The following is a 27,338-nucleotide window of genomic DNA, read 5'->3' on the forward strand; positions in this document are numbered from 1 at the left end:
TTATTTTTATCTTCTATTTATTTGGTATGTTGGTCGTAAGTTTTGCATTTGGAATGTAAATCAAGCTACACAAGTTGAAAATCATATTTAACCAAGTCGACCGCATTTTCCCAAGCACTGAGGATTTTCTCACTGCGTTGTAAAGGTGTACCAAGTAGTGTGGTTGTACGTTTCTCCTGGATGCAGGATGGGACTTGGAAAATGAGGCTGTTAAAAAAAAAAAAATACAAGTTTAGTATTATAGAGGAACGATTTTTTTCAAAGTACATGCACAGAAAATGTACATTTCTGTTGCAAATTAATCTTGCAAATAGTTTTGCAATGGCCAAGCTTAATTACAGAAGGTAGTAGGGGACACTAACCTACTTCTGACCTCTCCATAACCGATCTACCTACCTATCCATTGTTCCCTGACATGTGTAAGCATGATCTTTGTAAACTGTTGGCCATAAAGATGGAATAAAATATTTTTGACATGATTCCACAGTTTCTTTGGTATTTGACAGTCTACGTGTAAAAAAAAGGGTAATTGAGTGATTACATAACGTTTCCCCATTACACAGGTGATATGATAACATTGAAAAAATGTGTATTACGTAATAATTTGTTTTGTTAGGGACTATAAAAGCCCATGCATGTGATATTCTGTCCCTTTCCCTGATTCAACACTGTTAAACGAGGCTGGTTTTTTTTCGAGTTCCTTGTACCGTTTGCAAGAAAAATCGGAAGAGACGTTCCCTGGGCTATGCCTGGTCCAACGGAACCAGCAATACGCGAGAGAGTGGTAGCACTGCGGCAGGAGGGCTACAGACAGAGTGATATCGCAGATGTCGTGGGGATATCACAGAGTACAGTCTGTAAGATCCTGAAACGTCAACGTGAGGCGGGGAATGTGCGGCCGCGGAAACCTCCAGGACGTCCAAGATTAACCACGAGATGAGATGATCGCCAACTGTTGAATCTCTGCCGCAGAAACCGGAAAATGCCGACGAGTCGTCTTCGTCGCTTGTGGAGGAGACATCATGGGATCCACGTTTCCCGGTCAACCGTTAATCGGAGATTGCTCCAACATGGTTACCGAGCACGACGGTTGACTAAATGTCCATGCCTGGCTGTTCGCCACAGAGTTGCTCGTCTTCGCTGGGCTAGGGAGCACAGAAGGCTTCATCCTGGACACTGGCGACGTCTTCACGGACGAGAGCCGCTACATCCTTGACCGTACAGATGGGAGACAACGAGTTTGGCGATTACCCGGGGAGAACCTTCGTGATGACTGCATCCACGAGACGACTCAAGGTGGTGGCGGCTCAGTGATGATATGGGCCGGCATCCATTATGGAGGGAAAACGCCACTGGTGGTTCCGGACGGAAATGTCAACGCCGTCGTGTACCGGGATATCTTGGAGTACCACTGCCTTCCACATGCAAGACGAGTGTATGGACACAATTTCCGACTGCAGGACGACAACGCTAGACCGCACAGGGCCGCTGCAGTAAGGGAATTCCTTGAGGCAGAGGGCATGGAGAAGTTGCCATGGCCAGCTTGCTCGCCGGATATGAACCCCATAGAGCATGCATGGGATGCCATAGGCCGAGCCATCAACGACAGAGATGTTATTCCTCAAACTTTGCAGGAGTTGGCCGACGCTCTGAGGGAAGAATGGGATGCTATGCCTGTTGACGTCGTCAACAAGCTAGTGGACAGCATGCCACGACGTCTGCACGCCCTGATTCGTGCCAGCGGTGGACATACCCGCTATTGGTGACCGAGTAACAACAAGGACTCTACTGTGATGCAAATTTATCCATGAAATCACCCCAAAAAATGTTATCTGGAAAACTGACAGAGATTAAAAAGAAATGTGTCATGATCCTTAATTTACTGTCTATTGTCGTCATTGTCGTTTTACGCTCAAGACACCAACCGATTAGGACTGATATAATTAATAAAAATCACTGTCAACTTCATAATGGGGAACAACTGATGGCAAAAACTTTCTAACATGATAGTTGGTCGTATTAGGCACATATTGAACCTCTATGCACAAAAGCATCAAGGGTAAATTGAAAATGGAGCTCATAGGGAGTCTTCAGAAAATCGCTTTCTCCATGACTACTGAAATGAAGCATTGGCATACTATTGATCTATATGTAAATGTAGTATGTAGTCTAGCTTATGCCAGAAGCATAAGAGCAAACTACACGGGCAACATTGGGAAAGTAGGCCGAGAGAAGAGACATTGCAAAAACGGACCCGGTGATGAATACAAGATTGGCAGATGCCAACGACGTTATAGCAGCCAAAGATTGTTACCATCTCCAATGTTATGTGCAATTTGGACGAAAATGTAAGGAGACAGGAAATTATAGAACTCAACACTTCATTCACACATTTTTCTCGTATTACCTATATTTCCGTGAGCCCGATTTCCATTAAGGAACAGAATAATTATAGTTAACCATTTTGAAACTGCCACTCTTTCGTCTAAATGCTAAAATTATGTTAAAAAGAGTATTGAAATTACAGATTTCATGCTGAGTTTCTCCATCCGTAACGTTTTATTCAAAAGAGTTCCTGCTGTGGTATAATAATGCAAGTGGTATTGTTGGAAAGGTATTAATTGATTTACTTAGTTGGAAAGGTAATAACCCATTTGCTTTGAACACAAATTCATTCTGTTAATCACAAACTTGCCCGTTTTAAAATCCCATGTTTCCGGGATTGAGGAAGAAGAAGTGGGACATCGAGCTTTAATAAAGCTGTTCCTACTGCAGTCGCAGGAGAAATTATGTTTTTGGGTTGTTCGTCTGGCAGTACGTGCGCGTCCATGATAGGTGTTCGTGACCGTGATAACTTAAGAACAGCTGAAGGGATCTAAGCCAAACTTGGTATATGTATAATGATGTAAAATAAACTGATTAGATTATGAGGTCATGTGGTCAGATGTTCCATTAAGTAAAAATTCTGTGCTAACTTGTGAACCAGTAATGGGATTTTGACCAAACTTGGTACAAGTATACATTATGATGAAAAGTTGAACTGATTAAATTTCAGCATCAAGAGGTCATGTCAGGTGAACGGTTAAAGGGAGCCAGGTTGAATTTGGTACAAGTAATATAATGTTGAAAAAGAAAAATTATTACCTTCGCCCCCAAAGGTGGATGGAGGTTATGTTTTCACCCCTGTCTGTCTGTCTGTCTGTCTGTCTGTTTGTTTGTTTGTGAACAAGAAAGATATCTCAAAAAGTTGTTGACGAATTTGGCAGAGATGTAGCGTATGCGACGAGGACGAAATGATTAGATTTTGGTGAAGATCCGGATTCGGATCCGGCTCCTAGAATTTTTTAAGTGATTCTTCACCATTGGGAGATATGGCCAAAAACGATACATAGCAGGATATCTCAAAAAGTTGTGGACAGAGTTGTGGACGGATGGGATTTTGTTCAAACTTGGTACAAGCATATATTCTGATGAAAAGATGAACACATTCGATTTTGGCATCAAAAGGTCAGAGGTCATGTCAGGTAAAATGTGATTATTGCGAACAGCTGAATGGATTTAATTCAAACTCGGTCCAAGTATGTATAATGATGTAATAATGTGGGTGGAGGCATATCGGTGCTGATGTTGAATTATGTCTAGTTTTATTTATTTGTTTTAAATTTTTTGAGTTCCAATATAAAGGGTTGACCAAGTGATTATACAGGGTGATCAAAAAGTCACTGTGCACCTGTATTTCTCTAGTTACTTGTAGGTGCACAGAGACTTTTTGATCACCCTGTATATGACCAAATTTTTATCCTTTTAGTTATGTTATATCGTGCCCTTACCTTATTAACAGCATCAGGCCAGTGTTGAGTTTCAAGGCAGAGTCCATCGTGCGCAGAATAAGAGGTTCCACCCTTTCCCAGCACCCCTGATAGTGCATTGGCAGTGTAGAGCTGCACCCCTGGCATTGTCGTCTCTACCGTGAGGGTGCGTCCACTTCCTCGATCGTAAACCCTATAATTTGGTTGGGGGAGGAAGGAGAGCACCCAAAGTAGAACTTAAGAGATAAAAGTTATAACAGCCACACGATGGCACATGTTGGACTCAAAGCACTGCCCTTTCAAGGAGGGTATTTAAAGTACCAAACTTGGAGCTTCACCATTAAGGACAGAGCAGCAGCGAAGCCGTACCATTGGAGGGTGAGAAAATGAATTGACCTAATCGAGTTTATATAAATTGACTCCAAGTGGTCATTGCATATCTTCTTTCGAGCGAGGAGGGGTCTTCGATCTTCCCTTGTGATAATCTATATAATAATACCGTAAGGACTCGACTTTGTTATCCCTTTTATGCCGCACCCAGTGACCTGATGCCCACGGCACTAATGGATTTACGATCTACGAACCGCGCTCTGTTTATCACGTACAGACATACTCAAAAAATCGGAATTAGCCGACGTTGGGGCCCAAAAGCATCCGATTAACTGCCGATACGACGCCATCTTACGACGCCATCGTATTGGCGTCTGCTAGGTGAAGGCGAAGCGAGCCGTCGGCTGATTGGACAGTCGAGTGGTGTGAACATGGGTGGTGTGAACCAAATGGTCTTTTTATTCCCTTGAACATTTTAAATTAGGATATATAAGGAAACGTCTTTACCGTCATTTTAATAAAGTTAAATGGAGTGACGTTGCGATACTCGGGGTGCGTTGCATAAATCCTCGTAACTCAGAGAGGTGTAGCAGGTGGCGAAACGTAAGGAAGCTTAAAGATAACGAGCTGAAAACAGACGAACGATATGTCAATCTCTTTCTACACCGAACGGAAATAAAAGTATGAGAGCGGGAAGGCATGGCCTGAGCACTTCGAGCAGAGAGGACTGATTGGACTTAACTTAAAGAGAAAAAATTGGAGCTTAATGGAAGAAGAAGATCCCATGAGCGCTCCCCTATGCCATCCATAATGGTACACTCTATCCATACACCACATCCTCCCTTCCGTGGATGTTCCACGGGTTTCGGCTAGTGCTAATGATTTTCATTCTTGGCTTAGGGTGTTATTTTCAGCTACTTCATAAAGTTGTGCCACAATGTATCATGTAATATTATGCCAAGATTCTATGTCCAAGGGTGGAGTACTGGGTTTGTTGACATCACTGGCATGGCTGTTGCTATGTTGGTTGCTATGGAAACATTAATTTCTCAATTTGCACAGGTTTCCGGCAATGTCATCATGCATATTCAATATCCTGAGACCCTAGGCTTTGATTTAATCGACGAGGACAAATGTTTTACCTCGGGTTGGGGTACCCCTCATTTTTGGTGGGATCTGCTGCTACACTGTAATGTATAATTTATCAATCATGGAAATGAAAGAGGATGCTCAAGTTGTAATGAGATGGCGAAACAAGTTTGTGACCAGGGGAGGAAACTGTTAGTTTGGCATATATGGGAAGCAAATGGGTTTTAAACAAATTATGGTTATTGTCACAAAACCCTTAATGTTCTTTAATAGATCGATGCCAGGTGGGCGGGTGTGGTCCGAGCTTGCGTTTATTTGAAAGGTAAATTGTAAGTGATACGTGCAGCACTCCAACATGGTGATGTATACAGCAAACTTCCAAATTTAAAACAGCAAAGCTGCAAGCATACTTCCAAATTTAACTCCGACCTCCTACCGACTCCTCTCCGGCCTTGCCCCCCCCCCCCCCCCGCTCTGTCTGTGCTCTGTCCCCCAAATATTCCTGCAGGACACACAACATCTGCCAGCAACCCTCTTATGGTTAAACTGCCAAAATCAAGACTCTGCTCACCTTCACTCCTTCATTCCTCTTTTCTCCCGCCTCTGGAACAAACTCCCTCACTCTCTTCAATCCCACTCCTCCCTCCAGGTCTTCAAAACAGCTGTTCACCACCATCTCTTATCTTCCCCCATCCAAAACCTTGATCTTTTCTACCCCCGTTAAAACACCCCAAATCCACCTCTTTCAATCCCCAACTTCTTTCCTGAAATTCCTAGTAGTGTTCATTTGCTTTATACCGTGTATTCCTCCTCCCCCAGCCCTCCCCCTTCCACTGATCTATCGACGTCCCTGTTCTCTACTGTTGTTGTGCTAGTGTGCTTCCCTCTCCCTCCCCCTCTTGTCTCCCACTCCCTTCATTGTATGTTTTATGTGTATGTGCATGTTTTCATGTTCAATGTGTTAGCTCTTACACGAGCCTCGATTTTGTATACCAAAAAAAAGAGCTAAATCACGATCAATTTCACAAATCTGTTCACCACCATCTCAGGTGGTACTCAATAAAAAAAAACCATGATCGTTTGTACCCTCTTTAACCCTCACCTCCTTCCAAATTTACAGTTTTCCTTCCTGAGAGTTCCCTTCGGTATCCATCTTGTTCACCCCATGCATCCTCTCCTGCCCCCCATTTGGCCCCACACCCATTGTTTGTCCGCCTCCTTCTGTCTAGGGCTCTAGGCCTTCGGCTTTGCTATTGGTGTCCCCCCTTCTCTTTGCTGTTCCTTTTATCCTGGTACGTTCTGTGTACTCGTGGTGCCTCTTCCACAAACCTCGACCGTGAATACAAAAAGGGATATAAAAAGTTCGTCAAGATTTGACTCCTTTGAATACAGAATGGGAAACTTTCACAATCCAAAAGATGAACTTGTCCACAAATTAAATCGAATAACTACAAACAACGAAGGGTGGGGGTTATGTTTGAGGTCATATGCCTACTGTTCCTGTTGGGAAACATGAGTTACCTGGCACATGGACGACGCCCTTGTCCTTGCGTCAAACAGAAGTTGTGGTCGAAGCCACCTGCAGGCAGGTTGGCGAGCCGATCGCCGAGCCGCACCGGTTTGCGAAGATCGAACGGTGTGCCCTCCACCGATGCAATTTCACCTGGCACACGGAATCTTTTCATTTCCCCCCTCGGACCCACAAGGCAACTTTCTAACCAGTTGACATCTCCATGCTATGTGCATGCAACATGTACACAAATCGTTCAATACCTACCTGACCACTTTCTTCTGGTCTAGTCCATCAAAACGGTCTGTGGTTGTTTTTATTTTTCTGTCCTTTGCTACCAAACGTCCCTGGTAGGCATTCCACTGGGTGATTTGCCATTGGTCTTCCAACGGGGGCAGGGATTAGCAATATGTCCATGGTACTGACCTATTCTTCGTGAAAGCACCGTGGGATCTTGAATGTCCACTAGTTAATGCTGGCAGATTAGTCCTCAGCTTGATGTCCTTTCCAACAAATCATGTACACAGCCACTTTGTACTCGGGTCCAGAATTGTACTCCGTTTGGCGAGTGTGCCATCTATGAACTATGACGCCAGTCCTTTTTTAACTCAACTGGACGTCACATACTGAACCCTCCGGCGTCCGTCGTCTGTCGTCTGTCGTCCGTTAACTTTTCGACGTCAACACTCCAGCATCCACAAATAACCGATTCTGATCAACCTTGACCTGCAGCATCCTTACCCCAAGGACCAGGTTGGTATTACATTTCAGCCCGATCCGTTGAAAAATGGCGGACTTAGGCGACCATTTTGTTTTTGGCCATGAAAACGACGTTAACACTCTAGCGTCCACAAATATTAACAGATTTTGATCAAACTTAGAATGTTTAACCCTTACCACACAAAAACCACCTTTAGAGGCCATTTTTCCCCACTGAGCAGGGGTTGGCCTTTTTCCGGCACCGTGGTCCCCTTTTTGAAGCAATGTTTCGAAGCTGTCTCAAAGTTTCGTTTCGAAGATGTCTTTTCGAAGCTGTTCCATGCGCTCACGCTTTCGAAGCTAAGTAATCTTTCACAATTGTGTTTTTGTCGAGACTGTATCTATCTTTCGGTGTGTGTATCTATAGCGTATCTTTAGGAAAATTTTCGGTGCTAATTTTTCGTACATGTATACACAATCGTCGGTTAATGCGTATCGAGTATTCTGAGGCCTAGTACTCGAAGGTTTAGGCGACCGTACCGTCTCCGACCTTGTGGTTTTGTTTTCTCTCAGCGGTTCGTCGAATGCGCTGCAATTATTTTCGTTCTCTGTTTCGTCCCAGTCGTTCACCCCATACCTCCTTGTTTAATATCTCGACCCAAAAAAATATTTCCTTCTCAGGTCTTATTCGTTTATTTGTTGTTCTTATTTGTTCGTTCGTTCTTCGTTCACGTTGTTCGCGATCACGCGATCACGTGGTTAGAAATGTAGAATCTCTCCCCTGAACAACTATTTTCTCTCATATATTATAACACCTTTTTCTTCTTCTCCTACAAAAGGATGCTTTCGTCTTGCTCACCAAATCTATTCATTCCAAAAAATAATAATAATAATACCATCTCTTACAGTTCCTCTTTTCTACATTCCCTAAACTCTCCAGAACTCCACCCCTCCTTCAGCGTCCTCAAACGTATTTTTGACTCGAAGGTCTCAAACTCATTTTGCAAAAAATGTTCGTTTCCCATGAAGCGTACACTTTTCAAAATCCAATCTCACCCCTCCCCTCCAAATCCTCCCCATCACCCATCCCTTTCAAATCTCCCCCCTTGCCCCTTCCCTCCCCTCCCTCCTAAACTCCCCCCACACCCCTCCCCTCCGAGACTCTCCCTCGCTCCTCCCCTCCTAGACTCCCCTCTCACCCCTCCTCCTCAAAGCATCCTCCCTGCTTCTTCCCCCTTCCAACTTTCACCTTCATCTCCCCCAACCTTCTGCCTCGCTCTTCCCCCTCCTCAAATAACACCTCACTGTGCCTCACCCAATCTCCATAAAACCTTTTGTCCGCCCCATTCTTCCCTTTCTCCAAGCTATTCTGAAATCTCTGAAATCTCTGACACACCTTCAACAGCTCTCCCTACCTCTTCCTCCTCTTCCACATCTTACCCTACCCCCCCCCCCCTGTTCTGTACCCGATGCTCCCCCTTCCTCTTCATTAACGGTATGGACCTCAAACATCCGGGGCCTTCGCTCAAACTTGACTGATCTCTCCATACAGGTTGCTTCTGACAAACCAGACGTGATCTGCTTAACAGAAACTTTCCTCCTTCATGATGTCTCTGATGCCTTGGTATCTCTCCCAGGTTACTCCCTCCTCCGGTATGATAGACCTGAGCCTCGTCCTGGAGGTGGGGTTGCTATCTTTATAAAAAAACTCTCTTCCTCACTCGCCCTCTACTGCCCTCTCTCCACCTCACCCCCAAGAATACCTTTGGCTACAGCTTCCCCTTCGCTCCCACCTTTTGTTCATATGTGTGTTGTACCGTCCACAAAACAGTGATGACTCCATCTACATCTCGCTGTCTGAAAATATGGACCAACTTCTATCTATCCATCCCAACTCTCTCTTCCTCATATGTGGTGATTTCAATTGTCACCATGCCAGTTGGCTGGGTGTGGGCACCTCTCTCACCAGCCATGGCTCTTCAGCAAAGGACTTCTGCGACTCACTGGGACTGACACAATCTGTCAATTTCCCAACCCGGATCTCAGTCAACGGAGCATCTTCTCTTCTGGACTTGGTTATGACTAACTTCCCTGAAAATGTCTGCTGCTCTTCTTCTGCTCCAATCGGCTCATCTGATCATGTGCTTGTCAAAGTGGACATCTCTCTGACCATTCTCAGAGAGCCTCCTCAGCGTCGACGAGTCTGGCATTTCACTCAGGCCAACTGGCACGGTCTTCAAGCAGCCATCAATCATCTGGACTGGTCTCCCATCTCTACCGCCTCTGACATCAACTCATCCTGGGAATTCTTTCAAAGTAAATTGCTCTCTCTCATGCACAGATTTATCCCATCTCGTCTTCAGTTGTCATACCCTTCCTCCCATCCATGGTACACGGAATCTTGTGGTGAGGCTGTTGCCCTGAAACAACTTGCTTTCGTCTCCTGGAAAGCAAATCCAACGGAAGGAAATCTCTTTTCCTTTCACAAAGCCCGAAACAAGTGTGTGTCCACCCTCAGGAGAGCCAGGAAACAATATCTCACCGTTCTCAAGACCGAACTCTCTTATCTGTCTCCCTCTTCCAAATCCTGGTGGCGTCTGGTCAAATCTGTTTCTGGTGTTTGTTCCCCCTCCATCCCCTCCCTCACCTCAAACGGCTTAACGGCTGACTCCGCACGTGAAAAAGCTGAATGCCTCAACTCTGTGTTTGCCTCTAAATCTTGTGTCCCAAACCCATCCCTCTCTGTACCCACCGTACCCAGTCGTACCCAGCTGCTCCTGGACTCTGTGTCCTTTCCTCCTGACAAGGTGGAAAAGTTTCTGTCAACCCTCGACTGATTCTGCAACTGGTCCTGACGGCATCAGCCCACGGGTCCTAAAATCATGTTCTTCCGCTCTTTCATTCCCTCTTTCTGTTCTCTTCACCCTCTCTTTTGCTCAAGGTCATCTGCCATCTGCTTGGAAATCAGCCAACATCACCGCTTTGCACAAAAAAGGTGCAAAAACAGATCCTAGCAACTACAGACCAATCAGCCTTCTCCCAATTATCAGCAAAGCCATCGAATCCATCATTGCTTCAGATATGAAATCTTTCCTCTTCTCCAATGGCTTGATCTCTGATCATCAATTTGGTTTCAGACCTGGTCACTCTACTCTGGACATGCTGCTTCTGCTTTCTCAACAATGGATGGAGGTCCTCAACGCCAAACAGGAAATTAGAGCTGTCTCCCTTGACATTTCACGTGCCTTCGATACGGTCTGGCACCCTGCTCTGCTCACCAAACTCTCCTCCTTTGGTATCCATGGAAATCTCCACGCATGGCTGGCGGACTTCCTCTCTGGTCGTAGTCAACGTGTGGCCCTGAATGGGTTTCTCTCATCTCCTCTTCCTGTTCAGGCTGGAGTTCCCCAAGGTAGTGTTCTGGGGCCTGTGCTTTTTCTGGTCTTCATCAATGATCTCTCTGACTCTCTTGAAAATCCTCTCTATCTCTTTGCTGACGACTCTACTCTCTGTCGCTCCATTCCTCATCCCTCAGATCGGCAGTCTGCAGCCTCCTCACTCTCTGCAGACCTGGACAAAATCACAGACTGGGCAAACAAATGGAACATGTCTTTCAATCCTGATAAATCTCACACTCTTACGATGTCTCTCCGAAAAGACCGACTGGACAACCCTCCCATCCACTTTCTGAATAATCCTCTCCAAGAAGTTCTGTCACTCAAGCTTTTGGGTCTCACTATTTGCCATGATCTTTCCTGGGAAAACCACATTTCAAATCTGGCCTCCAAAGCCAGTCGCCGACTAGGCATCCTCCGTCGTGCGAAGTCCTTCCTTGGCACACCCGAGCTCCTCACCACATACAAGGCCTTCATCCGCAGCTCTATGGAATACTGCTCTCCCCTCTGGTCTGGTGCTCCTGCCTCACACCTAGCTCGTCTTCACGCTGTTGAAACCAAAGCGTTCAGAATCATTGGAATCTCCCGCGATGAAGCTAACTCCAAGGGCCTTTCACTCACTCACTGCAGGCAGGTTGGTGGTCTTTCCGTCTTCTACCGACTCCTCTCTGGCCTTGCCCCCACAGCTCTCTCTGGGCTCTGTCCCCCAAATATTCCTACAGGTCGCACAAGATCTGCCTGCAACCCTCTTATGGTTAAACTGCCAAAATCAAGACTTTCTGCTCACCTTCACTCCTTCATTCCTCTTTTCTCCCGCCTCTGGAACAAACTCCCTCACTCTCTTCAATCCCACTCCACCCTCCAGGTCTTTAAAACAGCTGTTCACCACCATCTCTTATCCTCCCCCATCCAAAACCTTGATCTTTTCTTCCCCCGCTAATTTCGGTCCCCTTGTGTGTTATACTTCTCCCACCCCCCCCCCCCCTTTCCCACGCGTCCTCCCCCCAAGCCCTCTCCCTCCCATACTTCTCCCTGCTCTCAAATGTTGTGGTTGTGTGCTTCCCCTTCTCTCCCCATCTTGTCTGCCGCTTCCTCCTTTTGTATATTTTGTTTGTCTGGTTGATTTCTTTGTGAAATAAATGTTAGCTCTTTCACGAGCCTCGATTCAGTATACAAAAAAAAAGAAAAAAAGAAGGTTTTATGGCCTGATGCCCTCCCTGCCGCTAATCCTGTTCGTCGGCTCTTACGACACACAGGGAATTACCAGTGAACTGGTCCTCAATTTGCCGACCTCGGAAGGATGACAGGCTGAGTCAACACCCCTGGCGTTAATTCAGCGATCGACCGGGATTCGAACCCAAGATCCTAGGATCCCAAGCCGGCACCCTAACCGCGAAGCCAACACCAGGCTTAGCAGGCACCAGGCTTACCAGGCTTAGCCTTACCACACAAGGTAGGTTGCTCTTGCATTCCAACCCGATCCGTCACAAAATGGCCACCATAGGCCGCCATATTGTTTTCAGCTCCGAAACGACGTTAAGACTTTAACGTCCACAAATATTTATGGATTTTGATCAAACTTGGTGTGTGAGACTCTTACCACACAAGGTAGGTTGCTATCTTAAGTCAAATCTAGTACAGACAACTGACCTACTTTAAAGTTGTCCAGTCAGTTCAGTTGAGTTCTGCTTCCCTGGAAGCTCTAGTTTTGTATTGTCGAGGCTCATCTGGGATAGCTAGAGCACGGACCCGATCAGGACATAACATAACGAAAAAAATAACTGTAGAAAGAGAGGGCAGGGGTTGGGGAGGTGGTACATCAACAGCATGGTTAAGAGGCTAAATGGAATGTGGGGAAGGAAGGACAAGATGGAAATGGACTGAGAAATAAGGCATGTGGGGAAGAATGAAGTGTAGGGGGGAACACAGGGTGTGAACAAGATAAATACAGCCGCAAAGTTCTGTCACTCAAGCTTTTGGGTCTCACTATCTGCCATGATCTTTCCTGGGAAAACCACATTCCAAATCTGGCCTCCAAAGCCAGTCACCGACTGGGCATCCTCCGTCGTGCGAAGCCCTTCCTTGGCACACCTGAGCTCCTCAACACATACAAGGCTTTCATCCGCAGCTCAATGGCATACTGCTCTCCCCTCTGGGCTGGTGCTCCTGCCTCACACCGAGCTCGTCTTCACGCTGTTGAAACCAAAGCGTTCAGAATCATTGGAATCTCCTGCGAGGAAGCTAACTCCAATGGCCTTTCACTCACTCAGCGCAGGCAGGTGGGTGGTCTTTCCGTCTTCTACCGACTCCTCTCTGGCCTTGCCCCCCCCCCCCCCCCCCAGCTCTCTCTGGGCTCTGTCCCGCAAATATTCCTACAGGTCGCACAAGATCTGCCTGCAACCCTCTTATGGTTAAACTGCCAAAATCAAGACTCTCTGCTCACCTTCACTCCTTCATTCCTCTTTTATCCCACCTCTGGAACAAACTCCCTCACTCTCTTCAATCCCACTCCACCCTCCAGGTCTTTAAAACAGCTGTTCACCACCATCTCTTATCTTCCCCCATCCAAAACCTTGATCTTTTCTACCCCCGCTAATTTCACCCCAAATCCACTTTTCTGAAATACCAATTTCTGTCCTGGAAGTCCTTGGTGTCCTTGTGTTTTATACTTCCCCCAACCCCCCCCCCCCCCTTCCCACGCCTCCTCCCCCCAAGCCCTCTCCCTCCCACACATCTCCCTGCTCTCAAATGTTATGTTTGTGTGCTTCCCCTTCTCTCCCCATCTTGTCTTCCGCTCCCTCTTTTCATATATTTTGTTTGTCTGGTTGAGTTGTTTGTGAAATAAATGTTAGCTCTTTCACGAGCCTCGATTCAGTATACAAAAAAAAAGAAAAAAATTAAGTCAATTCATGGAAGGGGAAACTAGAAACCCAGAAGGAGGTGGCCTTGGTAGGGGGCAATGAGGGATGTTGATGGCTGAGGGTGGAGTCATCATCCAAGAGATAAAGAGGATTTTCTAGAATAGGAGAGATTGTTGATGAAGATTAGGACTAGGCCGAAAACACTACCTTGGAGGACTCCAGGTTTGACAGGGAGTGATGAGAGGACCCTGTCGATACATCCTTGCCCATAACATAACTTTTTCTATGAAGTTTTTACAAGTCATGATGTATGCATAAATGTGCTGATGATGGTAGTGGAGTTTAAAATGCTACGGAATAGCAGAAATGATCAATATCTCAGATGAGTGATGAGGTGGGGTGAAATGGTGCCAGACTGGGGGAGAATGGCAACCCTTTTACTTCCCCTCCCTCGTGCCAACCCCACCTTTCTCCTGACATCTATCTATAATTCCACTAATCTCTGTGTGTATGTTTGTTTGTATGTTTGTATGTTTGTATGTCTGTGACCGCTGTTTCTCGACAACTACCGGTCCGATATACTTTAAACTTGCCAGGTATATTGCTGGGGACCCGAGGATGTGCCTTTTCAAGGTTTGAAATTAATCGGACAAGTAGTTACCGAGCTATGTCCAAAAACGATTCAACCAATCAGAGAGCAGCGAGCTATCACGTGTGCCGAACGTGGCGAACAGACTCTGCCTCGGACGGCACATTTGAGAGCGTATTCATTTATTTCACGTTGGCAAACTATGTTGGCGTTAAACTATGTTTTAAAACTAATTAAAACTACTTTGCGATTCATCGTAACTGCGATTCGTAACTGCCGTTCGCTTTGGCTTTGCGAATGGACCAAACCATTTCATGTAAATAGAGGGGGGGGATTGTCACCGTACTCGCAAGCCGTTCGCTTTGGACCAAACCATTTCATGTAAATAGAGGGGGGGGATATAATTTTAGATATAGATATAGTACGGGCATGCCCTAGTACCAATAATTCCAGATTCCTCTCCCTAATTCATGTGCTGCTCTCTCTTCCCTTGGGTGAGTTGTCCCTCATTCCTTCAACACCTGTCTGGCTCCTCCCCTTTCCCACTTCCTCATTATCGTACTAAAAGACACAATTTGGTGTCTGTCTGACGATTTTTGACCGCCATACATTTGGTCGTTACTTATCCAATCGCAACGGAACTTGACAGGGAGACTAAGGGTCACACGGTGGAGGTTTAGCGATTTAACTTACCACCCCCTGGGGAACGGGTGCCCTAGTTAGATGCAAATTAGAGAACTTCTCTCTGTGTACAGTGAGCTGTTGATCCTCTCACTTGCTTGGCATTGCTGGATTAGGCAAGAGGGTGTTGGGGTGGGGAAGAAATCGACGCAAGTACCTGTTGGAATCGACGTGTCATCAATGGGTAGGTAGTTGTCAGCAGCAATGGACACTTCGTGGTCATAAATGTTACCCTGCAAATAACTATTATTCACATCTTGGATAACATATTCCAGTCTCCAATGTCATTTCTTAGTATTGCCAAGATTAAGGTGCAGTTATCTTAACCCTCAAAAGAGGCTTGGATGGGTCATTTCAGTAGATAACTTGCCCAGCCTACCTGACCAGCAAGGTTGAAGTACACGTGACTGGTGAGGCTCAGTGGTGTACTCTGGGTCGTAGTAGCCCAGTAAGATATCTCCAACTCTTGACCCCTCAACAGGTAAGTCACAGATACCTCGACAGCACCTGGGAAGCCTTGGTCTCCATCGGGTGAATTTAAGGTTAGAGTTACTCCACCTGGTATGGGTTTGGACCTCCAGATGGCCTGCAAGCAACCATATGTAGTAATATGAGTTAAAGAAAACTCAATTTTTATTTATTTTATATCTTGTACCATTTAATCCTTCTGAATGTCTTCTTTTTCCCATACAATATCGATGTTCAAAAAACGATAGGGTGGGAGAGCGGAGAGGGCAGTGAGTGGTGGGATGCAAGTGAATACGGAACCAGTATATGGTTTGGATGAATGAGAAATGAGAGAGTGTTGCAGAGGTGAAGTGGGAGGGGAAAAGGTAGTTGGTAGAGATGGAGGAGTGATGGTGTCATGCCACCACATTTGAGTCCTTTTTTTGGAGACAAATTCAAGCTTCGTGGATGAGTGAACGCAGTGGATCAGGATATAACAGACCAAAAAGAACAGCAGAAAGAGAGGGGTGATGGGGGCACAACAGTGGGGTTGTGGGCCAAAGTATAGGGAGACTTGGACAAATAAGGGATGTGGGGAAGAATGAGGGGTAGGAGAGGACGCATGGGGTGGACAAGGATACAGAAACAAACTCTCATGAAGGAAAAAGTGGAAACTTGGAAAGAGGTGGGATTGGGAGACATGAGATGGAGAAAAGATAATGGTTTGAAATGAGGGCGGGGGGGGGGGGGGGAGTGATCTGAAATGGCGGTGAACAGCATTGACCTGGAGGAAAGGGTGAGATTGAAGAGCTCGTGGAAGTGCAGTAATTCTGGATTTTGAAAGTTTCACCAGAAGAGGGTTGATGAGGGACTGTGTGCACCCTGCAGAAACCTCAATGAATAGGGGGGGGGGGTGGAGGAGGTTGGGAGGTGTGGTGGGGGACAAGGCATGGAAAATAGCGGAGGGTGCAGGACTAGAAAGAAAGTGGTAGAAGACAGACCATTGAACTCTCTGTGATGGGAAAATGATAGGCCCATAGATTCAGCTTCATCACAGCAGATTTCAATGTTCCTGGGGGCCTTGGTTTTCATGGAATCAAGGTGTGAGGCAGGGGTGGCAGAGCAGTGCCTTGAAATGTGGTTTGCCCAGGAAAGATATTGACTGATAGACCCAATAGTTTGAATGACTGAACTTCCCCAAGTGGATTGTCAAGAAAGTAGATAGGAGGGGAGGTGGTTTGCCAGACAGTTCCTTTCGGAGATAGAGAGTATTGTTACAGACGCGGTTTTAGATGTTATTTTACCGAGCGGTGGTGTATTACCGCGTCCGAACAGTTACTCCCCGATTAGAACCCGATCCCGCCCAAACGTTGGCCGGATCGCACCGCAGCTGCTCAATGAGGGAAAAGACGAAAACGACGCAATGCAAAGAGGAAAAGGAATAAAACGAGAAGACGTACAGACGAGTAATGGGATTTATTATTTACACAAGCAAAAAGGAGCAATCAAGGTTTATTTACAACACATAAGACGCAGGTGACACAGTGCAAATACTAGCTTATAGTTATACAGACTTAACTTATTCCCAGGACAGAACAAACAAAGACACTGACTCACGCGGGGAATTGCAGAGTGGATTGCTGGAAGGAGGTGTGTGGCTGGAGGGGGGGGGGGGGGGGGGACGGCACGGAGCTGGCTGGAGCTTGATCCCGCACGGGACGTCGGGCTGGACCTCGACGGCCGCTGATGCCACCGGGCCTGTCGTGTGCGCGGGATCACGGGTCGGAGCTGCTTGGTGGAGCCGATGCGCTGGTGGGGGGGTCTGGCGTGACGGGTTCTCTCCTCCTTCCGCGCTCTTGCTCTGATGACCCAGCTCTTTTTCGTCCCTCCTTGTCTCAACTCAAAGTGCATCTCTCTTGGGAACACCCCCGCCGTGGGTTATATAGGCCCCGCCCCTCAACCTTTGCGAACCTCCCCCAACCGTTCTCTCCCCGCCCTCTCAAGCCAAACCCCTTGTTCATGGTTGGTCGAGTGGGGCTGGCTCACTCCTCCCCTCTCTGACGAGGTGGGGACCCGCCTTTCTTCCCCAACCCTGCCTCGTGGTCAATGGCGGATGAAGGGAAAACCGCCCAACATGCAGTTGGCAATGCGAATTGCAATTGACGAAAAGGGGGGAATGGAAGTGTTGGGAGTGGGAATGAAGGGAATCTATCTCTTTCACTGGTGCAATGGAGTATTTCAATTAATGGGAGACACAGCCTTACTCTAAAAACACATAATAAGAGATAACTATCAAACAGAGGTATTCTATTATTTGGCTGACGTGTATGCTTGTGGACTAATTATGGGATGCCCTTTCACCTTTACCCAGCTCCGGAGGTAGGGGGGCGCAGAATAAACAATAATCATCACCAATTTACCACAATACAACACAATCAAAAAAATACAGTCCTCATCTCCGCAACACTGCACCCTCCTCCTCTTAGGCACGTCCCGGGCCTACAACTTTTATTTAGTGTGACACGTAGGTGTAGTTCCCTCTACTTTTAACCTGACCCTGAGTGCGACAGTTTTAAAACATAAATAAATGTGTCCCGCTGCTCCATTGCACCCTGCCTAACAGACTTACGCCCACAGTTAACCGAATTGCGGAATGGTCTTCAAACTATACACTGACGGTGGGAAGCATTATTTACAATGACGCTATTTTTATTTACAAAACTAACCCAGGACCTGTGATTGTTCTTTCTGGGGGGGAGACAGTCTGCTCTGCATCGACGCACCATGAAAGCACCCAAAAACGCACCAATACAAGCACCCTCAAGCACCAATCGGTGCAGTTTCCATTGTTCATCAATAAAAATAAACCAACAACCCCTAACCCTGCAGGTGATCTCTTGCTCTTCGGCTCCCTCTGCTGGTTATTATTATTTGGTCTTCCAGATGTTGTCATTCTTTTGCTTTGCTTACTGGCGGCCTATTTGTAATAAAGTGTGTCCAATGTGTCCTTTTTTATTTATTTTATTTATGGCCCACAGGGCCGACTAGTGTGGTTCACCTGTGGGGCATCGGTGCCCTGTGGCCAAGGTCCGCCAGCAAGATTTCGGGCCCTCATGGCCGGTTCCAGCAGAGGGGCCATGCCCCAACCCATGGGGTCCATAAGTGGTGCTCGGCCACAGACCTGTGGTCCATAATGTGGTGCATCGATGCAGACAGCTGGTTCTGGGAATTTCGGGCGCACAATGGAGGACTCACGCACGCTCCCCTCGGCGCCCAATGCCGCACAGGTCATGTGGGAGACAAAAGGGGAAAGACAAATGAGCGAGGGGTAAGGTCACAAGGGTACACATCAATAAGGCAATGCAAGGCGAAATGCGTACGGAGAGCGAAATGAGAAAGCTCGTCCCTACCGTACGTCACCCCCCCTGTCACCTACACTACCCTTGCCCTTACCCCATATGTACAAAATCTACACATTACCAATCCGTCGCTACTGTCACGTCTCCCCATATTTCCTCTATACCAAATTCGTCCCCACAATCCCTCTACTTCAAAATTTGCCATCACCAAATTCATCATCAATCCTCATAAGGAGGCAGAGACGGAACATCAAAGCACAATGTCACACCCACGTCATGATGCGTCTCACAATCCAAAACATTTGCATCAAAAATAATTAAACATGGCATGGTGCGGAGTACCTGTCACCTCAGGTGAGTGGATGCAGATGGTGCGAGGAGATCCTTCATCCTAACTATCCTCTAAATGATTTTAACACACTTTACACTACCCGGGGTCTCTCCCTGCAAATCCATTGGCCAACTTACACTATGGGTTCTAAAAACCAATTCCCCTTGACCAAACTGTGGTGCTTCTCAATTTGGGGTCTCACGCCCCCGATTCATCTCCCGGTGCCCTCGCACAATTTCTGGGCTGCGACGTGTAGCTCTCCCAGCAGGTCTACCCACCTGCACACCTCCACCACTGCAGTTGCCACCCGAGCTTACCTAGCTCCTCACCCTAACCTAACTAACTGGGGAAGGCCCTCTCCTGGCTCTGTCACCCCTTGGTGCCCTCTGGCACTGGGCTACCCGGGTCCGTCCTCCGGATCCTCGGGCCCCATCCACAACAACTACTACCGGCTCCCAGAGCCCACCTGCGGCCTCACCTGGCCGACATCCTCACAGTGGTGGAGCGCCCAACCAACTACACACACTAACAGGCTACACGCCCAGCCATTTCCACAACACTAATGCACCCATCCAAAGACCATTCTTTCACCCGCACCACAGATGCCAATATCCAACCACAATTTACCTGTACCCTCTACCTAACACTTACACTACCCGCCCCGGGTATCCGTGATGGGGGTCCACTCTTCCCCCATTCACACCTTCGCACCATCCACTCCACTCCACAATTTCCACCATACTCATTCCACGACCATCCATTCCAATACTCCATACCATTTATTCCATACAACCATTTATTTCACACAACCATTCTCCATTCACCTGTTGTTGCACACCTGTGCAATCACACCTGGTGCCACCTGCACCCTCCTCCTCTTCCTGGACCATTTGGTCAACACAACACACCTCACCATTACTCACTCATACACTGCTCCATACACCTGTTCAGTTGCACACCTGTGCAATCACACCTGTTCAATCCTCAAACACACGGCATCATCTCAGCTAACTACTCCCCTCTGAACTTGCGCTTCCCAGTCGTCCCTTTAAACTATTGCGCTCCCACGTCATTATCATCCGCACTAAACTACCTGCGTCCCCACTACAGGTATCAGTCACTAACTAATCTTAACGTTACCTAATGTCATCTTCGCTAGATCCCTACACACGATATATCCTAACCCACCCGGGCTAGTTTTCACTGCCATACACCCCATAAACTATAGCGCATTTGCCCCACATGTGAGGGATGGTGGATTTGCCATCCCACCACATCGGGGGTCTCTCACTATAAATTTTGCTCGTCCAAATTCCAACCAATTCAAAAATTTTCCATTTACTGCCAATTCTACCCACTATTATAAATTTCGTATCAAATCACTATCACTATCACTATCACCATCATCACAGTCCACTATATCCTAGCCTCGGTGCGTCGTGACATCATTAAACTCGGTTCGTAAAGCCGAGCAATGAATTCGGGTGGTTTGGTCGCCTGCAGGTTGAATCCGTCCGGCTTTCGGTTCAAGGGAGGTGGTTTGGTTGGACCGAGGATCCACGCACCATCTCGGCGCGGCACCTTGCGGTCCCGGGCCCGATGGCTCAATCTCCCCCGGTCGGAACCCCGTCCCCCCGAGGGGGCACCGTTCCGCTTCCTCCCACTCGCCCTTGAACCGGACCGGTCGCCTGGCCCGACAAGGCCCGGACTCGACCGTGCGGGGCGGGGCCAAGCCCGAATCGGCAACGACGCTTCGAAGAGAAGCGACGCAGCTTAGATCCGTGCCGGGCCCTGCATCCAACAAAGGGCTCCTTGCACCGAGTGCTCGCATCGGCTATCCGTCGCTCTAACCACTAACCCGGTTACCGTCGATGCTTCACCTGCATGCTTACATGCATACGCTACCCCTTTCACCCTCACAAAACCCAGCGTTCCAACGCCGTCCGTACAATCCACCAACGCTCTCCCTGTTACACACCACACCTCTCGCGCACACTCGCCGCTCGCACACCTCGGTCCACACCTCTCCTCCGTTACGTCCTCCGTAACACTCACCATGGGCGTGCACTCTTGCATCCACCCCACCACCACCTTACTCTCCGTGTCACACTCACCCTCGCACGTACACTCCGACGTGCATTCTCGCTCGCACTCGGTTTCACACTCGCACTCCGATGTGCCCTCTCGCACCTGCGCCATCACCAACTCACTATTCGTGTCACACTCTGTACACCCCGACGTGCATTCTCGCTCGCACTCGGTATCACACTCGCGCTTCGTAACACGCTCACCCCTTGATGCACACTTTTTTTCCACACGCGTGCCATTTCCACTCACACGGGACCCTTCACCAACGCCCGGATGCTTCCTCGATCCCAAGCGCGCGAAAATTCTTTTGTCGCCAAACATCCTCCTGCAAAATCTACCCGCACAATATACAGCACGACTCACCTGGGGGATCCTTTTCTCCACGCGAACCTGCAAACTTCCATTCGGGTTAAGCACAGCATCGTGATGTGAGCAGGGACTTTGTACATTTTCCATTTCTCCCTGCAATTCCCGGGCTACCTCCGTCATCTCTTCAATTTCAATGCCCACTTCCGCTTTTTCTTTACTCACCTCGACGACCGTTGGCTTTAATAAAACACCCTCTACCTCATCGGTTGCCGGCTTTTCCAAACCCAGTGTCGCGATTTCTACCCCTGTCATTGTACCCGTGCTTTTCTCAACTTCGTTCAACCGGCGCTTCTCGACCCGCGTTACTTCCTCGTGCACCCCTGGGACCCTTTCGCCCAACTTGCGGTCTATGTCTTCCTGTATTCTTTTTGCCGTGGCGTTCATTTGCTCCTGAAATCCAACCGGGTTGTACCTTGCTTCGTGCCTCACTTTTCCCATGTCTATCCCCTGGGTAGCCATCATTGCATCAAATCCCTTACTGTCACCCATCAGAGAGGCACCGAAATGCATCATCCAAACGCCCCAGTCCATTGGCACTGTGGGTCCGGCTACCGCGCGCTCGTGCGAGGCGCCTTTTTGCGCGCCTGAAACCTCGTGCGCGAGAGCGCCATTTTGTGCACCTGATACCCCCTCAACCACACCTTCTTTACTCTCCTCCACCCTTTCCTCCACATACATTTCCCCGAGGTCCTGGGTCGATTCTACCCCGTCTATCTCTCCCACCGACATCCCGTCGCCTTGACCAGCCATGGCGCGATTTCAAAATTCGGGTTTTGCTTTAAAACAAAACAAATTTCGTCCGCTCCAAATTTTGACCAAATTTTTTTCTAGATGTTTTAAAAATTAGGTTCGGGCCCCGAATCTCACTCCCAGACACCAATTGTTACAGACGCGGTTTTAGATGTTATTTTACCGAGCGGTGGTGTATTACCGCGTCCGAACAGTTACTCCCCGATTAGAACCCGATCCCGCCCAAACGTTGGCCGGATCGCACCGCAGCTGCTCAATGAGGGAAAAGACGAAAACGACGCAATGCAAAGAGGAAAAGGAATAAAACGAGAAGACGTACAGACGAGTAATGGGATTTATTATTTACACAAGCAAAAAGGAGCAATCAAGGTTTATTTACAACACATAAGACGCAGGTGACACAGTGCAAATACTAGCTTATATACACAAAGAATTAAGTTAAGCACCCCTACACAAAGAATTAAGTTAAGCACCCCCTAATATATATTCTTTGTGTATATGTATACATTGGCATATATTCTAAGGTTGCGAAGATGGTCCCTCCAATAGCCAATCTGGATGAATTGGAACGTGCATTACATCGGGAATGGAACAACCTGCCACAGCAACGCATACGACGGCTTACAGGGTCTATGAGACGTAGGGTTGAGTCAGTGATCCGATCACGTGGGTCCTACACACGTTATTGACGCAAAGATCGCTAGAGGTCTTCTCAGAACAATGACTGTACGTTAGAAAACATAAACGTCATCCACACTGTCCGTGATGGACCTATAGCTCCATACTTAAATTGAGGTGAAAATATGCCTAAAATTCCCAAAAAATTTCACCTTAAATTATTCAGAATAAAATATTGAAAACGGCATGATTGTTATGTTTTTATGTGACCATAATATCACTTCTCCAGAAAATATAGCAATATCATGGGTATATTACACTGTTTTGACGACAACAAACTTGTAATGTGCGAGGTTGTAAAAAAACGGGGGGGGTGCTTAACTTAATTCTTTGTGTATAGTTATACAGACTTAACTTATTCCCAGGACAGAACAAACAAAGACACTGACTCACGCGGGGAATTGCAGAGTGGATTGCTGGAAGGAGGTGTGTGGCTGGAGGGGGGGGGGGGGGGGGGGACGGCACGGAGCTGGCTGGAGCTTGATCCCGCACGGGACGTCGGGCTGGACCTCGACGGCCGCTGATGCCACCGGGCCTGTCGTGTGCGCGGGATCATGGGTCGGAGCTGCTTGGTGGAGCCGATGCGCTGGTGGGGGGGTCTGTCGTGACGGGTTCTCTCCTCCTTCCGCGCTCTTGCTCTGATGACCCAGCTCTTTTTCGTCCCTCCTTGTCTCAACTCAAAGTGCATCTCTCTTGGGAACACCCCCGCCGTGGGTTATATAGGCCCCGCCCCTCAACCTTTGCGAACCTCCCCCAACCGTTCTCTCCCCGCCCTCTCAAGCCAAACCCCTTGTTCATGGTTGGTCGAGTGGGGCTGGCTCACTCCTCCCCTCTCTGACGAGGTGGGGACCCGCCTTTCTTCCCCAACCCTGCCTCGTGGTCAATGGCGGATGAATGGAAAACCGCCCAACATGCAGTTGGCAATGCGAATTGCAATTGACGAAAAGGGGGGAATGGAAGTGTTGGGAGTGGGAATGAAGGGAATCTATCTCTTTCACTGGTGCAATGGAGTATTTCAATTAATGGGAGACACAGCCTTACTCTAAAAACACATAATAAGAGATAACTATCAAACAGAGGTATTCTATTATTTGGCTGACGTGTATGCTTGTGGACTAATTATGGGATGCCCTTTCACCTTTACCCAGCTCCGGAGGTAGGGGGGCGCAGAATAAACAATAATCATCACCAATTTACCACAATACAACACAATCAAAAAAATACAGTCCTCATCTCCGCAACAGTATGATATTTCAGGATTGAAAGACATATTCCAAGTGTTTGATCAGCTTGTGATTTTGTGAACGTCTGAATGGAGGGAAGGGATGGCACAGCAGAGGGTGGAGTCATCAGCAAATAGATAAAGAGTATTTCCCAGAATCAGAGAGATCATTGATGAAGATCAGGAATAGGACTGGGCCCAGAACTTGGGGCAGTCCAGCCTTGACAGGAAGAGGACATAAAAGGAGTCCGCTGAGAGCCCCACGTTGGCTACCAAAGTAGAGGAAGTCAGTAAGCCATGTGTGGAGTTGGCCTTGGATGCCATAGGTAGAGTTTGGAGAGTAAGGCGGATTCCAGACTGTTACAAAAGCTCGAAATATGTCCAGAAAGACTGATCCCATGTATGACCTTGAGGGCCTGCATCCATTGTTGAGAGAGCAGAAGCAGCATGTCCAAAGTAGAGTGGCCATGTCTGAAACCAAGTTGGCAGACGAGGTGTCCTGGAGAGAAGAATGGGGGATGTGCCGACTCAAGGATTGTGAGTTCACAGGGAGAATCATGAAAGAGTGGAGATGAACACCAAGGCTGGATTTAGAATGGTTTCTCATTCATGGTAGGTTGAACTAACCTTAATCATATGTTAAAATAATGCATACTAGTCAGGTTCACTATGTTTTTTCGTTCAAAATCATGGTAGATTAGCAAACCTATACATTTTTGGAAACGTTATTAGATGGAAAATCTGAAAATCAATGTTTACATTTGCCAATTCCGACCAATTCGATTCGACCAATTCGACCAATCGACCAATTCCATTCGACCAATCGATTCGATCGACCATTCGATTTGCCAATCAATTTGACCGACCTTTGCTTGTGTGGAACGGACTGTGAAAACGACGCGGACTATATTGTCGGATACGACACACAGGACAGTGATGACGAACTCTAAATGGCATATTCTGTAATCGTGTATGTTTGATGCCATTGACTGCCTGTGTATATTTTGTCATTGACTGCCTGTGTAGATGTGAAGTTATACTGACTGCGTGTGTATATATGATTTTGCTGACTGCCTGTGTATGTTTGGTGATATGAATTATTGTGACACATTTTGATGTTATTAACTGCCTGTACAAAATGATAACATGTATTTGATTATGCAACTTATCGCGAATATAAAGACAGTATTTTGCAATTCAAAACCTTTGATTCGTGTCTTACCATTCCCCATAGCACTAATTTGATACTTTCATTGGATTCCTTGTCCCTGAAAATATAGGTTTAGTATATTTTAAAAAGTTTTTAGGGTAATTAGAGGCAGAAATAGAACAAAATATGTATTTTACAGTGGCCATTTTGAAAATCCAAAATGGCCGCCATCCAAATGTAAACATTGATTTTTAGTTTCCTTATGCTATAACCTTTCCAAAAATGTATAGGTTTGCTAATCTACCATGATTTTGAAGGAAATATAATTTATTGACATAGTGAACCTGACTATACCGTCGGTATTATCTGAAGAGATGATGGTGAAAATATTGACTTGCTTGAGAGGAGAAAAAGGTAATATGATCGTACCTTGCTAAGACCAGCAGGCCCTCCATGGAGACAATGAGGGCCGTCGTTTTGGAACACTCGGAACTCATGGCCATCCAGGGAAAACTTTGATCCCCCAATGCGATTGGCCACACGACCCACGACTACCCCGATGTATGCAGAATTATCCAGGTAATCTAGCAAAAAATCAACATTGAGAGCATCAAGCAAACAATTCACAAAACCATTGTTAACAAAGTGTAAGTACTTTTTTAGAGGTACTGCAAAGGTTATGACTACGTGTGTGTGTGTGTGTGTGTGTGTGTGTGTGTGTGTGTATGTGTGTGTCCAAAAGTTATGCAAACAAGTTTCAACTGCAAAAAAACGATGTTTCTTAAATGATGTTCGTAGGTTTCTTTTTTTTTTTAAACAAAACAAGTAAATAATGTAATTTGTAAGAAAACAGATGAGTCGGGGGTCTTCATGTTCTCGAGACTCCGAGAGGATCGTACCGTTCGCGGAATCGAATCCAAGCAACACGTCCACGGAGCTGCCGCGCGAGTCGTGCACGAGCAGTTCGTGCAGCGCGGCCCCGGCGCTCAGGACGCGCGCGCTCAGTGCTGCGGAACGGAACGCGCACGAGGCTGGACCCCGGTCCCGCGACCCCTCTTCTCCCAACGCGTCCGTCATGATCGCTCGGCCTCTCCGTCGATGTATTTATTTGCATTAGTGTGCACCTGCATCTATTTCCTGTACCACAGGGAGGTACAGGAAATAGTATGTCTCACAATCCCCAAACCGACCGTTGTTGTTGTTGTTCTGATCACCTGGACACCACCTGTCTTGAAATTATTTTGAAGTGTCACCGTCGAAGAGAGAAAACTATTAAAACAGACCCATCGCTGAAGTCACGATTGAAAACAAGGTTGGAGCTTAATTGCTCCTTGTCGTGCAGCTGTTGTGTTGTCCTTCCGCGCTGGAGGACGACATCGAGCCACAACCACTGATCAATTGGAAAACACTGTTGTTGTACCTGTTTGATACAATTCAAGGCTTGTACACTTGCACCTGTCTGAGCGGGCTCCAGCTGGGGATCAATGCACGCGCTCTTCGCACTGCTAACCTGTTTGTGTTTGGGCAGAGAACAGGTACACAGAAACCTGTGCACTTTCATAAAACATTGATGGGGATAATCATTGGTGCAATGACATCAACACCCTAGCTTACAGTGGCTCCCAGTCCTGTCTGGCTCCTAGTCCTGTCTGGCTCCCAGTCCTGTCTGGCTCCCAGTCCTGTCTGGCTGCTAGTCCTGTCTGGCTTCCAGTCCTGTCTGGCTTCCAGTCCTGTCTGGCTCACAGTCCTGTCTGGCTCCCAGTCCTTTCTGACTCCTAGACCTGTCGGGCTCCCAGTCCTGTCTGGCTCCCAATCCTGTCTGGCTCCTAGTCCTGTCGGGCTCCCAGTCCTGTCTGGCTTCCAGTCCTGTCTGGCTCACAGTCCTGTCTGGCTCCGAGTCCTGTCTGGCTCCCAGTCCTGTCTGGCTCCTCGTCCTGTCGGGCTCCCAGTCCTGTCTGGCTCCCAGTCCTGTCTGGCTCCC

The 27,338-nt window shown here is 47.3% G+C and overlaps 1 protein-coding gene across 1 annotated transcript; it reads right to left on the reverse strand.

Moving 5' to 3' along the window:
• On the reverse strand, positions 1–26,693 carry GALM (galactose mutarotase). The gene is made up of 7 exons (XM_068130611.2): positions 26,257–26,693; positions 25,787–25,941; positions 15,343–15,549; positions 15,121–15,196; positions 6,750–6,891; positions 3,831–4,002; positions 1–207 (listed from the first exon to the last, which is right to left on the reverse strand). Exons 1-7 carry the CDS (start codon positions 26,432–26,434, stop codon positions 130–132), a joined length of 1,008 nt encoding a protein of 335 aa, XP_067986712.2. The 5' UTR covers positions 26,435–26,693; the 3' UTR covers positions 1–129.
• Between the last annotated feature and the right edge of the window lie 645 nt (positions 26,694–27,338).

The sequence above is a fragment of the Myxine glutinosa genome, chromosome 11 (assembly GCF_964187855.1).
Source record: "Myxine glutinosa chromosome 11, kmMyxGlut1.1, whole genome shotgun sequence".
Classification (NCBI taxonomy): domain Eukaryota; kingdom Metazoa; phylum Chordata; class Myxini; order Myxiniformes; family Myxinidae; genus Myxine; species Myxine glutinosa.

Coding starts and splice junctions, on each gene's coding strand:
- GALM (XM_068130611.2), bottom strand. CDS start 26,434: ATGACGGACGCGTTGGGAGAAGAGGGGTCGCGGGACCGGGGTCCAGCC. Junction 15,550..25,786: donor GGCCTGCTGGTCTTAGCAAG/GTACGATCATAT, acceptor GGTTGCTTGCAG/GCCATCTGGAGGTCCAAACC. Junction 15,197..15,342: donor ACTTCAACCTTGCTGGTCAG/GTAGGCTGGGCA, acceptor AGTTATTTGCAG/GGTAACATTTATGACCACGA.